Below are 16,920 nucleotides of genomic sequence, written 5' to 3' on the forward strand. Positions count from 1 at the left end.
GCATTAATGTAAGTAAATTAATGTTGTGAAAAGCTGTTATACACTAAACCATTACATATAATTATACAAAAATATCAATTAGCGTAAGCCTTTACCTATTATTTGTAAGGATTACCTAGAGTTGTATTTATTTGCAACCATAGGATTCAGCAAAATGCATATAGAATTTCAGCCATTCAATACATGCTCTCTAATATTAACAGTACTATTTGCTGATGTGCTTTCGTATGTTCCTTTGCAACCATTGCAAACAAAGCAATTTGTTTTGTTACATTTGTCTCTCTCAGACTTTTTTTCTTCTAAACTAGATTGATTCACTTGGATTAACAAGGGTGAATCTAGCTCTAGCTTCCGATAAAGTTTGCAGAGTAGATCAAATCTTCCACCTGTAAATTATTACAAATGCATACGTGATGTATAATTGGCAATCCTTTTTATCTTCCATCCAAATAAACTGTTGGCATTGTTTGAAAACAGCTCTGTGAAGGCTTCGCTCATTGGTGTAAGAGACTAAATAGTATGACATTCCTTGTCCTTCTTTAAAAAAAATAGATACCATTTAGCTAACTTAAGCTTTCAAACCTGCTTTATATCTTGTCTAAAACCTTTAAAAATAAATAGTTCTTCAATAATGTATGCTAATTTATATCACTCAGAAGTTTCTGATCTAGTCAGAATTGTGAGAGTAGTTTTAGACACTAATTCATCCATTTGTTAGCATTAAATTGTTTGTGAAGCACTATTGTATCAAATAAACATCGGGCATATTCCAATAATATTTCTATAACATAAAATTATTCCTTTCTTTTCCTTATATTTATTGATGGAAGGCCCACTTTTAATACCAACTTTGTTATTGGTATACATGTGAATAAGGCTAATATTGAATTTATGAATTTACTCTGGACCAGTTCTAACTCTTCTGGTTTACTAAATCCCCAAATTGGGCCTCATATACTATTTCCCCCAGAAAGATGCTAAGCACAGGTTGTACTAACCATAGTTTATGTAATTATAAATTGTGGCTCAGAATGATATGCAGATATTTTAGTCTCTGAAAGCATAATACAAATTTTCATTTTCCTGACTTTAACAAGCATGAAACGTTGAGTGCTGTATCATTTCAAAAGTGATGTATTTTTGTTATGATCTTATTAAAATGATTATAAGCTTTAATAATGGATCAGTGTTTGTATGTTTCCTTGCTAGATAATTACCGTATTTTTTGGAGTATAAAACACACCTTTTCCCTCCAAAAAGGTGGGTGAAAATCTGGGTGCGTCTTATACACTGAATGCAGCATTTTTGGCCTCCTGAAACCCTGCCCCTTCACAAAAATGGACATGCATAGGGTTGGGAGGCCTGCAAAAAGCTCCTGGGGGCTGGGGAGGGCAAAAATGAGTGAAAAATGGGCCTTTTTTGCCTGTTTTTGCCCCCCTCCAGCTCCCAGGAGCACTCTATAAGTCTCCTAAAGGCTATGCATGTCCTTTTTTTTTTGACAGAAAAGGGCCCATTTTTGTGAAAAACGGGCCGTTTTTGCTTGTTTCCCTCCCCCCAGCCCCCAGGAACACTTTGCAGGCCTCTCAAACTCTTTGCATGCCCCGTTTTTCACAAATAAATGAGGCGTGCAGAGGGTTTGGGAAGTCTGCAGCGTGGAAAAACTTTTTTTTTAAATGTACCTCTTCAAAATTTTGGTGTGTCTTATACTCTGGTGCGTCTTATACTCCGAAAAATATGGTATAGCAACTTTGTCCAAAAATACTATTAAAGAAGTAAATAATCAATGATGTTACTGTAATAAGTAAGCAATGTAATAAGTTACTATAATGTTCCATTTGGATATATGCTTATGTGGAGGCCTGCCATATCTTAAGACTAGCCAATTATATTGTGTTGGCTCATGCTTGGGAGTGAAATTCTCTTAGCTCTTAAGTTCATTTGTCAAGTTGCCATGTCTTAAATATTGTCTTCGGTTAGAAGGTCATGCTGAACTTTTGAGTTAAGATGAGATACACAGGTAACAAGGAATGAATACACCAGAAAGATATCATATATGAAGCTGGATAGCTTTTCAAATAGGGTAGCCAAACACAGTTGAGAGGGTTTTTTTTCTTCTGTGTGGCATTCTCTTCTCTGGTATCAAACATTTTGGGCAAGATGGGACTATTAATTGGCTTGTAAAGGCCAATTGTAAAGGTTTTTAAAGTTAAGAGCCAGTGTTACTCACTTCAAAAACTAAGACAAAATCTCACCATAACCATTTACGCAAGGTAAATTTTAAATTGTATTTAAAGAAATAAGCAGAATAGGGCTCCGAAACATATCTTTTTATTAATCACACTGAACCCCTACTTTTTTCACTTCACACAAGAAATATGAACAAGATATAGAATTAAACCAAACTGAAGTATAATCTGTCACTCATTGTGATAGCATTGGCTAAGAAATACAATATATATATATATATAATCTATATCTAAATGTTCTAACACCACCCTCATTTAAAAAACAATGATTTTGCTTCCCACCACACCTGTAAAAGTATTGAAAGATGTTTTACGATATTTAGGAATACAGATTCCCTTTCTTCAAATGATTTCTAGCCTCAGTGTGATTCTTTGGAATCTGTTTCCAGCTGTCCTCCTTTGTGGAGACAGAAGCAGTTTCCAAAGCACCCATGTGGACATTAGCCATTTATTTATGTTGTGATAACACAACATACAGGAATAGCAGACTTACCTACACCATCCCTGCTTAACTATAGAAGTTTCTTATTCATTCGAATCAAGTAACACTTCTGCAATTTACAAAATGTATCTGACATTCCAAGTATGACGCAGTTAAAAAAAACAACACACCTCTGCGTGTGAAATCAAACGCCATGTAACATTTTGTGTTGGTCGTGTTACAGCTCCAGAGATAGCTATGGAAAGACTATTTTATTTTTATAGCTTTGAAACCACTATTTTTTCTATTTCCAGAATCTTTTGTTATGCTGAATGATGTGCTGAATCAAATAGAGTCTCAGAATGTCTCTGCAAATCCTGTAAGCCACAATGTGCCCACATCCTCTACCGACATTAACCCTGTAAGTAAAATGCATATGTACATTATTGTACTGAAAGACATTCCACTTGCCTGAAACCACGAGAAACTTGTTACAGATGTGAATCAGAAGATGCAGTGTATAGTCTTAAAAGTTCAATTTCAAAAAGACAGAGGAACGAAAATATCTTTCTGTCACTCTTAACTGTTTTATTCCTTAAATAGCATTTATAAGAACCATTGCATTGATTAAGTGAGAGATGAATTGGTTTTGCTCTGGAAAATTCCAACTCTTAATGTTTCTTTTTTTAAATAGATTTAATTTCTCTAAGCACTAAAACAAAGTACAGTTTCTGCCAAAAATAAAAGTATTCTAATTCATGATTCTAATATTGTGACTTAATATCCCAGACAATATACTGCAGCAATGCCTTTTAAACAATTAAAAGTAGAGAGGACATTTATTATCCTAGGGTTATTTGTACCTTGTAAGAGGGACGCGGTGACTCAGTGGCTAAGACACTGAGCTTGTCGATCATAAAGGTCAGCAGTTTGGCGGTTCAAATCCCTAGCGCTGCGTAACAGAGGTTTGAGTTTGAGTTTGAGTTTTATTACATTTATAAACCGCTCCCTCTCCCCGCAGGGACTTGGGGCGGTGTACAGACATCGCATATATAAAAACAACAAAGCACAACATGAAAACCCAGACAAACAACGTAAACATACAGTCTGTATATTAGCCCAAACTAATTAATAGTTAAAAAAGCAATCTAAAACCAATTTAAAACCCCAAAATTTAAAATTTAAAAAGCCATCCAGGAAGGTCAGTAATAGATATTACTTATGATTACAAATGGGCCAGGCCGGCTAGTCGGAATAGGTGGGTCTTGAGTTTCTTACGGAAGGAGCGGAGATCAACGGTAGTTCTGATATCGGGGGGGAGGTCGTTCCAGAGGGTTGGGCCCATCACAGAGAAGGCCCTACTCCTGGGCACCGCCTGCCCGCATTGCTTAGCGGAAGGTACCCGGAGGAGTCCCTCTCTGTGAGAGCGGATTGGTCGCAGGGATGTATGGGGTAGGATGCGATCCCGCAGATAACTAGGTCCCGAGCCATGGAGCGCTTTAAAGATGACAATCAACACCTTAAAACGCACCCGAAAAGCCACAGGCAGCCAGTGCAGCTCGCGCAGGAACGGTGTTACATGGGAGTACCTAGTACTCCCCATAATTACCCGCGCGGCCGCATTCTGAACCAGCTAGAGCCTACGGGTGCATCTCAAGGGGAGCCCCATGTAGAGAGCATTGCAGTAATCAAGATGGGAATTCACCAGGGCCTGAGTGACTGTGCGAAGGGCGTCCCGCTCTAGTAGGGGGCGCAATTGGCGCACCAGGCGGACCTGGTGGAACGCCCCCCTAGCCACGGCTGTCACATGATCATCCAGCGTCAGCCGGGAATCTAGGAGGACGCCCAAATTGCGCGCCCTATCCACCGGGGGCAATTGTTCCCCCCCAATGGCCAGAGATGGGACACACTGGCTAAAGCGGGGCGCCGGTAGCCACAGCCACTCCGTCTTGGAAGGGTTGAGTTTGAGTCTGTTGTCACCCATCCAGACCCGGACGGCTTCCAGACACCGGGACATCACCTCGACGGCTTCGTTGGGGTGGTTCGGGGTGGAGATGTATAGCTGAGTGTCATCTGCATACAGATGACACTCAACCCCGAAACCTCGAATGATCTCGCCCAGCGGTTTCATGTATGTGTTGAACAGGAGAGGTGAGAGGACCGACCCCTGTGGCACTCCGCACGTGAGCGGCCTCAGGGTCGACCTCTGCTCCCCTGTCAACACACATTGCGACCGACCGGAGAGGAAGGAGGAGAACCACCGCAATACGGTGCCCCTCACCCCCATCCCCTCCAGCCGACGCAATAAGATACCATGGTCGATGGTATCGAAAGCCGCTGAGAGATCTAACAGGACTAGGATGGAGGAGCAACCCCCATCTTTCGCCCTCCAGAGATCATCCAGCAACGCGACCAAAGCCGTCTCAGTGCTGTGACCGGGTCGGAAGCCGGACTGGCGCGGGTCTAGATAAACCATTTCCTCCAGGTGTCGGGGGAACTGTTGTGCCACCACACTCTCAACAACCTTCGCTAGAAGGTTGGAGACAGGACGATAATTGGCTAACTCTGCTGGGTCCAGTGAAGGCCTCTTAAGTACGGGCCTCAGCACCGCCTCTTTCAAGGCGGCTTGTAGGAACCCCTCCCTCAGCGAGGCGTTCACCAGTCCCAGGAGCCAGTCTCGTGTAACCTCCCAGGCTGCCAGTACAAGCCAGGAGGGACACGGGTCCAATAAACATGTGGTGGCCCGCAGTCGCCCGCGTAACCTGTCCATGTCCTTGGCGGCAACAGAGTCAAACTCCTCCCAGAGAGGTACCTCAAGACTCGCCTCCGGTGTCTCCCCTAGATCACTAAAGGAGACCCATTCACTCCGGATCTGAGCGATTTTGTCCTGCAGATATTCCCCAAATTCCTCTGCCCTACCCTGCAAAGGGGCTTCCTGCGGCCTCTGTGAAAGGAGGGAGCGGGTCACCCGAAACAGGGCGGCAGGGCGGTTTTCTGCGGACGCAATAAGAGTGGCATAATGTCGACGTTTAGCCACCCTTAGTGCCACAAGGTAGGTCCGTAAATGGGCTCTTACCTGTGTTCGGTCAGATTCGGCGCGAGAGGATCTCCATCTGCTCTCTAGGCGTCTCTTGTGGCGCTTCATCATCCTCAGCTCCTCGGTAAACCAAGGAGCCAGGGTGGTTCGCTGCCACCGGAGAGGCCGCAAGGGCGCAACCCGGTCCAAGGCCCCGGCCACCGCACTATTCCATGTGGCCACCAGGTCCTCCATCCGGGAGCGGGTCAGGGCTATAGGAAGTGGCCCAAGCTCCGTCTGGAACCTATCAGGTTCCATCAGTCGCCTGGGGCGGAACCATCTAAGATCTGGTTCCGCCTCCCCGCGATGGGGGGTAGCGGCAGGGAAGTTGAGTCAGAGAAGCGAGTGATCTGACCATGACAGGGGAGTAATAACCAGATCCCCTATTCCCAGATCACTCTTCCACCGACCAGAGATAAAAACAAGGTCCAGCGTGTGGCCTCCCTCGTGTGTGGGGCCCTGAATTATTTGGGTCAGGTCCAAGGCTGTCATGGAAGCCATGAACTCCCGAGCTACCTCGGATGATTCACCTGTCGATGGCAGGTTGAAGTCCCCCATAACTAATAGTCTGGGGGTCTCAACCGCCACCTCCGCAATCATCTCAAGGAGCTCTGGCAGGGCCGCTGATGCATAACAAGGAGCCAAGTATGCAATCAGCAGGCCCAACTGACTCCCTGGGCCCCATCTCACACCTAGAGTCTCACACCCGGATATCTGAGGTACGGTGAATTCTCTCGGTGCCAGGCCTTCCCGTATAATGACCGCTACCCCACCACCCCTACCCCGGGCACGAGGCTGATGGAATGCACGGTATCCTGGTGGGCACATTTCCACGAGGGGTAAACCCCCCTCGTGGCCCAACCAGGTTTCCGTGATCCCTGCAAGGTCCGGCTCCCCCTCAGAAACCAGATCGTGGATGAGGGGGGCCTTATTAACAATGGACCTTGCATTACACAACATCAGCCTCATGCCCTGGTTCTGTAAACCCTGGCCACCTAGAGTGCGGGGGTTGGTACAAACGACCGGGCGTATCCAGCGCCCACGGTCTCCCAACCGACTACAGAATCTTCTTCTGTCCTCGCATCCACCCCTTCCTACGACCGTTGGAATATAGGAACCCTCTGAAGGAACGACGTTCTCATTCCCCTCCCCCACTCTGCTCTCTTCCCCCCCAGTCCCACCTGTTCGCCTGGCTCTGCCCCCATTCCTGGTCTGGCTAACCCCTCCCCCCACCCTGGATCCCCCTAAAACAGTTAACAAACATTTACACAAAAAACCCCTGAACCTCCTCTTCCTCCACCTCTCTGGATTAATGCATCCGTCCTCGAGGTGGGCCCTTGTAAGGGCGGAGGGCCATGCCTGCGAGAGGGGGGACTCTCACAGTAAAATAAGGTCAGACCTCGAATACATGATAATACACAGGGCTAAAGGTTGAAATCTGGGTGCTAGAGGTGTTAAATAAATCTACCCATTAAGAATCATAGCAGAACGGCAGCTCAGGTTCCAAAACAAGAGAGGTAACTAAAGAAATAGGAAGAGCCAGTGATCTACAGTCCTCAATGGAAGGGGGTTAAGCAGATCTTAAAATCCATGAAAGGGCAAGCAGATGCTCCATAGTGGGCGAGGGGGGGGCCCACGGCTCCCCACGATCCTTCCAAGCCCCAGCGCCCCTTCCGCGCCATTTCAGCCGGCCTCTGTTCTTCTCTTCGGCCTTCCGCCGGCCTTCCGCCGGCCTTCCACCGGCCTTCCGCCGGCCTTCCGCCGGCCTTCCGCCGGCCTCCGGCGCCTCCGGTGTTTCCAGCCCAGCTCAGTCCTCGCACAACCTCCACTGGGCTTCTGGTAGGCTCGGGGCTCCCAGCGGGTCAGGGATCTGATGTTCGGCGCCGATAATCGTCCGGGCCGCCACTGCCGCCACCGCCTCCCTCCGCCATCCCTCGTATGGGACGCCATCGCGTCCCCATCGTTAGCCGCTCAGGGCGTCGCTGATCTCACCTCGGGTTGTCGTAGTTGTCGTGGCTCCCAAAAACGCCGGCAACGCCGGCAAAACAGTTCGTGGACAGTTCGTAACAGCCAAAACGCCAGCTCCAACAGCCGTCGACGCCTGCAACCCCAGAGTGTGCTGGCGCGCCAGCGCGCCGGCCGCCATTTCCCGGCTCACTACAGGTTTCAAGTGCAGATTTCTTTTCTTCCACTCTCCTGCGCCGTCCGACCACCCAGGGGGACCACTAGGGTCCTGAAATAAGCCGGGGTGGTCATTGAGTAGGTTCTTGGTCCTCCAGTTCGTATAGAGGCCAGCAGCAACCCAGCCCGGTCAGAGAGAGCCCCGTGAACGCACGGAGCTCAGAGGCTGACCGTCATCCTCCAGGAAGCTCCTCCTCGGTTTTACTCTGTTACTTGTTCCAGCTTCTGCCAACCTAGCAATTCGAAAGCATGTTAAAAATGCAAGTAGAAAAATAGGGACCACCTTTGGTGGGAAGGTAACAGTGTTCCATGCGCCTTCAGCGTTTAGTCCTACCGGCCACATGATCACAGAGACGTCTTCGGACAGTGCTGGCTCTTCGGCTTTGAAACGGAGATGAGCTCTGCCCCCTAGAGTCGGGAACGACTAGCACATATGTGCAAGTGCAACCTTTACCTTTAAGCTGTCTTATAACATTTCATTTTGCACAATATGATAATTTAAAAAATGGAGCTTGGTCACCTAGCAAATAGAAAAGTGGAACTTGTTGTTTAATCATACAAGAATTGAGTTAAAGAAGACATGGAAGAACTATGGCTGAATCCCAACACATTAGCTACCTTTTATTTTGACAAATGGACTTTCCCCTGCTTTCCCCACTTCTAAAGCCCATCCCCCAGTCTTCCACAATCAAATATCATGATCACTTTGGGGAATATTTGACCATTCGGCTTAATAAAGTCATTCCAATACAAGCATTGTTAATTGGAGCTATCTATTTTGGTAAGTGTTTCTTATTGGATACACTCAGGTCCTCTATCCTTTATTTCTAATATTTGAGGGACCGTTACAAAGAAAAGGGGGTCAATCTATTTTTCAAGACACCAGAAGGCAAGATAAAAAATAATGGATAGAAACCAATCAAAGAGAGAAGCAACCTAGAACTAAGGATAAATTTTCTAGCAGAACAATTAACCAGTGGAATAGCTTGCCTTCAGAATTTGTGGGTGCTCCATTACTGGAGGCTTTTAAGAAGATACTAGAAAGCTGCTGGTCTGGACTGATATAGGATCTCCTGCTTGAGCAGGGGACTAGATTTCCAAAGCCCTGCTCAACCTTAACCCTAACCTTACATAGAGATATTGAAGGCTGCATTTGGCTTTTGGGTTATAATTAACCCATAATACATTTTCCTTCAGCCTTCCTGCCATTTTAATGCTTAGAATCAAAGAAATAATTTATGTTTGGAATGATTTAAATCTTGATAGGATTTATTAGGATTATGTGCTAATTTCTAAAATGACTTTTATAACTCACCCACACCTTCATTTACATTAGGAGTGTCTCACTCTTACACTGACTAGAATTACTGGCAGTGGGGGGTTCAGCAACAGTGTTGCTCCATATGTTAGTTGGTAAAATGTATTAGTCAATAAAATGCTTAGTGTGTTGTTATTTATATAAATAAAATAGATGTTATTAAAATATGTAAAATCCTTGTCTGAGAAATGTGAACCAAGTGTTTTCCGGTAAGTATGTATACACCTTGAAAGAACTAGAGATGATTATCATCACTTATGGCAAGTATTTATTTGCAAACTTTAAACATTTTAAGCTCCTTGAACTAATGGCAAATATTAGTAGCTGAACATCTAAATCAACAGATAATGTATGTGTTTAATACCCACAGGCAAAAAGCATTGGCCAGAAGTTCCCCGAGTTTGCATATGAATACACTCATTTGCAGCCCATTTTGTATGCGCTTGGAGTGGGTATGTCCACCAAGGATCCGGATAATCTGAAATTCCTGTTTGAAGGGAGTGAAGAGTTTTGCTGCCTTCCTACTTTTGCAGTCATACCAGCTCAAGCTTCCGTGACTGATGGTGGCCTATCCAGTATTCCAGGACTCAATATTGATTTTACAAGAGTAAGGATGCAATAGAGCAACTAATTTGTTTTATGTTACAACCTAATAGAAAACTGTGTTCATTGCCAGTACAAAATGAGGAAATGGAAAGAGTATGTGTATGTATGTATGTATGTATGTATGTATGTATGTATGTATGTATGTAGTATGTATGTATGTATGTATGTATGTATATATATATATATGTATTTGTGTTACAACCCCTGGTATGACTAAATATGGGAGGAAGGTCACTACTCCCTCTTTCTGTCCTTCGGCTTATCACAGAAGACCATGCAGGCAGAAAACCATATTTTTATTTTTACTGTTGCCTTTTTATATTTTGTGTTGTAATTGTACTGATAAATAAATAAATATATATAAATAAATAAAGCAAACTTTAAAATCAAAGTACCAAATCCATAGTTTGGCTTCCCATTTTTCCTCAGCGTCCAAGATAATGTGGAAGTTTGAGAGTCGGGTGGACTCGCTTCTGTAGGATTGATATCAATATCACAGCAGCCTAATAGCCATCACAATAATTTTATTGGGATGGAATAACAAAGTAATTGGATATGCTTTGCTAGACATTTTGTGTAGGTGTTTTTTCAATGCCTTTTTGAAACCAGACTGAAGTAGTAATGAGCTTGAGGTATTTTACACTTTAATTTCTACTTTCAGAAGAAAGAAAAAAATAAACAAACTACAAGGGATACTGATAATATGATTTAAAAAACAATGCCCAATCATTGAAAGTTTAGTGAAAGGAAAAAAAGGAAGTGAATTAAATGAAAACTACTTTTTAAATTGGACCCTTGGAAGAGATAAGGATATTTTGCATCTAATGGCATATTCACTTCCAGACACTGAAGATTTACAAGGCCATAAAATAGTAATGCCTCATTACTTTCATTACTTTTCAACAGATAAAAAAAGTAATGCCCTTTATTGGCATAATCCTCAATGTGAACTTTAGTCCTGTTTCTCCCCCCCCCCCCCCGCCTCCCACTTTGCCAAATTAAACTGGTAATGTATTTAAGAAAATAGTTTGATGTATATTTCAGTTCTATATTTTGTGAAAAATATTTTTCTCCTTAGGCTTTACATGGTGAACAATATTTGGAGTTGTACAAACCATTTCCTACATCAGGTGAGACTTTTACATATCTAATTAGCTCCATTAGAATATAATGTATTTCCATAAATGTACCACACTATTTCTCTTTTTCTCTTCTAGTTATTGTTTTTCTTTCTCTGTAGTTATATGAATAGGAGTTCCACTGGAATTGAACCACTCCTGAATACTATAGAGCTATATCTAAGATATATCTTTCCTTCCTGCCCTTAAGGGGAGATTTTCTAAGTACTATCATGCATCAAAGAGCAGAGCAAGTATTCAATATAATCTTCTTCAATTTAGTGTCTCCAAATTGGTTAAGGTTCAAATAATCCGTGCCACTTAGGAATAATGGAAGTGAACATGTTTCTGAAGACTACGTTTCTGTAGGATAAGTTAGTGTTTTTGTGCAGAAGAATGCACCTTTTGCATGCAAGGGACTCAAACTGTTCAAATGATTGCCACAACTCTCCAGTTGAAACCCTGCCTCCTTTTTATGTGTATCACAATGGAAGTGAAAAAGTCTTGGGGCTTCAGTTACATGGTTGCACGTGCCCTCTTGACTGTACTTGGTTGTTTCCCTCAAATGTCCTTGGTTCAAATAAAATTTTATTGTTTAATATCTATTCTGTGCTGTATTAATAATAATTATTCATACCATGAAGAAAACAGAGAAATATATGGGGTTTTTTTGAGTACTTATCTGTTATTATTTGTCATCCAACTTTGTTAAATTATTGTTGAATTATTGTTGAATTATTGTTAAATTATTGTTAAATTATTGTTAAATTATTGTTAAATTATTGTTAAATTATTGTTAAATTAATTATTATTGATTTTTTTACATTTTAGGAAAACTGACTTCACAAGCCACTCTTGCTGACATTCTTGATAAAGGCTCAGGAGCTCTTCTACTTATAGATGGTAATTCTCTTGGATTTTGTGATGGATAAATAGCTGGAGAGGTTGGGATAGAAACTGCCCTGAAAACTAGTTGATGATAACTTGGAAGCCCGGAAGCCATCTCAGGGGAAAGTTGTATAAAATGAATTGGAAACACTCAGTTTTGTCAGAAGCTTCAGTTTTGCCTGGCTTTTCCAAATCATTTCCATAGCATTCCATTTCCACAATGTAGTATTGTGGCTCTTCCAATTTTACAATGCGAGGCAATAATCTGAAAAAGTAAATGATATGTGTGTTCATATATAACTGGAAAAATTATAGTTATGAAGTCCAAACTTTTAGAAGGCATATTGAAGCCTAGAACCTCTTACATCAACCAGACATTCTTGTTTTCACTTATAACCCTATTCTTGATATATTTTAAATGTCATCTGCTGCATTTAAAATACCTTTACAATTCCTTTTGGCTGTTCCTACAATAGCTTGTTGAAATCTTAAAATGAGCAATGAAAACAAACTGCAAATTTTAACAAATGGGTAGAATCAAGTCTTAATCCAGTTGATATAAATAGTCAGGTCAGAATAAAATAAAATAAAAATTCAAAACCAAAAATGATGTAGAGCTGGCATATTCACCAGTAGCTAGTTTCCTGATCTCAGAGGGAAAAGTGGTGGAGCATATGGAAAAGCCTCATGTAACTTAAATTCCTCTAGATGTACTAGGGATGTTCAGTTGTCCCAAAGTATTAGCTCTGTATGGCTTTAATTGAACATGCCAAGCCTTGACATAAGAGCTAAAAATAGAGTGATAAAGGTAATCCTTGACTTACAACAGTTCATTTAGTGACTGTTCAAAGTTACAACAGCACTGAAAAAAGTGACTTATGGCCAGTTTTCACACAACGATTACAGCATCCTTGGGGGTCACATGATCAAAATTCAGTTGCTTGGCAACTGTCTCATATTTGTGATGGTTGCAGTGTCTCAGGGTCATGTGTTCATCTTGGGCAAGCAAAGTCAATAGGGAAACCAGGTTCACTTATTGTAGGTAACTTAACAGTTGCAGTGATTCACTTAACAAATGTGGCAAGAAAGGTGGTAAAACGGTGGGAAGCTCACTTGAAAAATGTCTTGCTTAGCAACAGAAATTTTGGGCTCAGTTGCAGTTCTAAGTTGAGGTTGACATCTGAAATGAATGGGGTGAGATTTATGATTTCCAGCTCGATAGAGTCAATAAGTAAGATCCTGGGGGTACCAAAACAACAAAGTGATTTTGGTTAAAAATTAAATTGAAACTAAACCTATAATAATTCTGATTTGCCCTAGTCCAGTCCTTGTACATTGCCAGAACAGTCATGTCCTCCTTATCTTCCCTCTGAGGACAGAGAAATAATTCTAGTTCATTCTTCTGCCCTTCATAGAAATAAAAAACCCTAATCTATATAATACAATACAACTCAATACTATAATGAACCAGCAGCTGCTATACACATTACTTATGCCAGGGGTGGGCCCTTGTATGACTTATGGACTTCAACTCCCAGAATTCCTGAGCCATAAGCCAGATTTATGCCTACCAGTGTTGTAAAACAGAAGCCAATCTTCCCCTTTTAGTGTTTTATAACTAGCTCACCCAGTACTCAGTTCATTCATAGCTCTAGTCATGATGATATATTTCATATGCCAGCGATAGAGTTTAGGATAGCAAAAGAATCTCCTAAGAATCATCAATCATTTTAGTGTCATAGTTCTATCAGTTTCAAAACAATATAGAATAATAATATAAGCTCAAAGCATGTGAATATTTCTGTTTCCAGATTGGACCTTCAGCGAAGTTAATGCTCTCCCAATGATTTTAGGTTTTTACCTTTGAAAAGTGTATTACACCCAAGCCGCTCTATTGATTTTTTTTTTTAAAAGGTTAAAATTTAAATTTAAAAAGGCATCTTTTTTGGCTTCCTCTTCCTGTCTAGTACACACATACCATGGAAAGGATCTTTTGTGCTATAATCAGTTCTCCATCTTTGCTATTGGAGCTGGAGGATTTGGTGGAAAGCGATCATCCGAGAAAGCCAAGGTAATATGAGTTTTGTGTTAGGCTACTGAATTTCAAATGTACTGCCAATTACTTAACAGTCATAAAAAATAATTACTCCCTGAATTCAGTTCACTCACTTGGAAGTTGATTTCTTTTCAACACTGTTCTGTTCAGCTCATAATACGCTCCCTACCATCAGCCTCTCAAAATGTATCTATTTCATTGGTTGAGCTAAGCAGGGCTGATGGTAGGGCACTGCAAGTAAACTCCTTGGCAACATTTGCTATTTAGGGAGGGTGGTCAGGTTGCTGATCTTTGAACTAATTTTACTTTGATGTATTATTGCCTCAGTTTAATATTTTGCAGTATACCTAAAGACCAATTGGTTGCCCTCTGGAATCTACTCTGTTTCCCTGAAAATAAGACCTCCCTGGATAATAAGGGCTTTTGAGCGTATGCCAGAGGTGGGTTCCTACTGGTTCGGCTGAACCAGTAGTGGTATGGCGGGCTGGGTCGCAGAACTGGCAGCCACCCAGGCTGGCCATGCCCCCAAACCAGTTCCCCAGTCGCTGCCGTTGCCATCTTTTTTTGGAGTTCTGCGCATGCACAGAACAATTTCCATTGAACTGTGCATGCGTGCGCATGAGCGAACCTGCAGTAACGCCAGCTAGAATCCACCCCTGGCGCATGTGCTAAAATAAGAAAATATTGCAACACAGCAGCAGCCATGAGGTGACCACGGTCGCCGCCTCCTGCACCTCAAAAATAATAAGAAAATAAGGCCAAGTGCTTATTTTGGGGGGGGTCAAAAGAAAATAAGACCCTGTCTTATTTTTGGGAAAACACGGTATATTCTAAGTACTACCTCTTGTAATTTTCAGTACAAGCTCTCTACCTGAGAAACTGCCCACTCTAGTTAAAGCTTGTTCACCAATTTGTGTAAAACTATCAAACATCCAACATTTCGTAAAGAAAAAGAATGTTTCTTTTTCTTTCTTTCTTCTATATTCATTTATTCATTCCTCTCTTTTAGGTCACAGTGGAAGCCCCCAAGAGGCCACCAGATGTTGTAATCACTGATGCCACTACAGTAGATCAGGTAAATACTTTACTTCTTAGTGAAACATTTCACCTGTACAATTTCTTATGATGAATCTCAGTTCACATTTTTTTAGAAATTCTAAGTTACTACCAAAATTAGAGGAGTTGATTAATGATTTTTAGAATTTTGCAATACAGAGTTTATGAGTAGTACCAGCTGGTAGCTAACTGCTTGAATCCATCTGAGTCTTGGACTAACTTGGGTCTTGTATTCTACTGTAAACATCCCCCTTCCCCAATGCTACCTTTTTAAAACATGCCTTAAACATCCATTAATAAAACTTTGTTTTTTAAATTAAAACATTTACATCTAAGAGAGTCCTATTTAAATTTAAATTTAAATATTCACATCTAAGAGAGTCCATGCATAAAGTACAGGTAGTCCTCAACTTACGACCACGATTGAGCCCAAAATTTCTGTTATTAAAGACATTAGTTAAGTGAGTTTTGCCCCATTTTACGACCTTTCTTGCCACAGTTGTTAAGTGAATCACTGCAGTTGATAAGTTGGCAATCTGGTTGTTAAGTGAATCTGGCTTCCCCATTGGCTTTGCTTGTCAGAAGGTCGCAAAAGGGGATCACATGACCTTGGGACTCAGCAAAGGTCATAAATATGAACCACTTGCCAAGCATCTAAATCTTGATCACATGTTCATGGGATGCTGCAAAACTTCGTAACTGTGAAAAATTGTCGTAAGTCACATTTTTCAGTTCCATTGTAATTGTGAACAGTCATTAAATGAACTGTTGCAAGTGGAGAGCGATCTGTAAATCCAGACATTTTTGTTGATGCACTGCAGTGTGTCATTTAAGGACGTGCTCATTTTAAAGGACAATATGGTTGTATTATTTTTTAATTTTTTTGAGATTAGTATACTACCTGTTCCTGAAAGCTTGATATGAGATACAGATCTAACAATCTCCTTTGTTTAGTAAGTGCCTCAGAAGCAACGCTCTGGGGTAGGCCAGGGCCAAAGTCACGGAGCAATCTCCCATGAAAGAGAAAGAATTTGAACCCAGGGAATGAGAGAAGATACCAGCTCATTTCAACAACTCTCTGAATCTAGGATTTCATCTGCACCATATTTTATTCATGGCATTGAACAGCAGAAGCTTTAACCAGCCACAGAACAATTTTCTAATATATGGCTGAATAACTATTGGCAGGAATTAGTCTTTCTCTCTTTGCCTCAGTCATACCCAGAGAGACAGAAGGAGTCAGAGGATGAAGAAAATGTTCTTAGGCAGACGTTTATGTCATTGTCAAAACCTTTCTTGCATTCACTCCATACTGAAAATCCCCATCATCTGTCACAGCTTGCATTGGAAAGCATGAAGACAGGAGTGATGGAGGTAGCAGGGGTTGCTGTCACATCAGAAGCCTGAGGTCCTTTTCTTTATCTCTCTCTCTCTCTCTCTCTCTCTCTCTCTCTCTCTCTCTCTCTCTCCCTCCCTCCCTCCCTCCCTCCCTCCCTCCCTCCCTCCCTCTCTCTCTCTCTCTCTCTCTCTCTCGGCCTTTGAAGCATATAGCAAATATTCTTCCATCTGCTTTTGCACAGTGACTGACTTTGCCCCTAATCTGCTAAAGTCAGGCTTTTGGCCTGTGAATCAAGGCTAACCAAGGAGAATAGGACCAGCAGTGAAACACGAGGCTCATTTCATTGACTGTGAGGAGAGCTAATGAAGGAAAGAATTTACTGAGCTGAGGGTAACCAGAAGAGTTTGTTTTATAACTTCTTCCATACATCAAAGTGCAAGAGAGCAAATTTTTCTAAAAAGTCTCCCATCTTCTCTAGCAGCTCCAGGATTTGAGGCTCTCTGCCTTAAAACAGTAAAGGAGGAGGGAGAAGAACACTAACAGCTTGTCATTAGAATATATAGTGGTCTAAAATCAGCCTGGATTCTGGATGAATGAAGTAATGTGTTCTAAAAG

The 16,920-nt window shown here is 42.0% G+C and overlaps 1 protein-coding gene across 1 annotated transcript in view; it reads left to right on the forward strand.

Annotated features, from left to right (window-relative positions):
- Window positions 1-16,920, forward strand: part of HSD17B4 (hydroxysteroid 17-beta dehydrogenase 4) — a 69,496-nt gene that overhangs the window by 27,463 nt on the left and 25,113 nt on the right. Inside the window, exons 12-17 of the mRNA XM_081940625.1 lie at window positions 2,982-3,088; window positions 9,613-9,849; window positions 10,927-10,978; window positions 11,798-11,869; window positions 13,822-13,925; window positions 14,920-14,985. Of these exons, the coding sequence (XP_081796751.1) occupies window positions 2,982-3,088; window positions 9,613-9,849; window positions 10,927-10,978; window positions 11,798-11,869; window positions 13,822-13,925; window positions 14,920-14,985 (638 nt within the window). The remainder of the gene's footprint in view (window positions 1-2,981; window positions 3,089-9,612; window positions 9,850-10,926; window positions 10,979-11,797; window positions 11,870-13,821; window positions 13,926-14,919; window positions 14,986-16,920) is intronic.

This window comes from Natrix helvetica (genome assembly GCF_964273705.1).
Source record: "Natrix helvetica genome assembly, chromosome: 2".
Classification (NCBI taxonomy): domain Eukaryota; kingdom Metazoa; phylum Chordata; class Lepidosauria; order Squamata; family Natricidae; genus Natrix; species Natrix helvetica.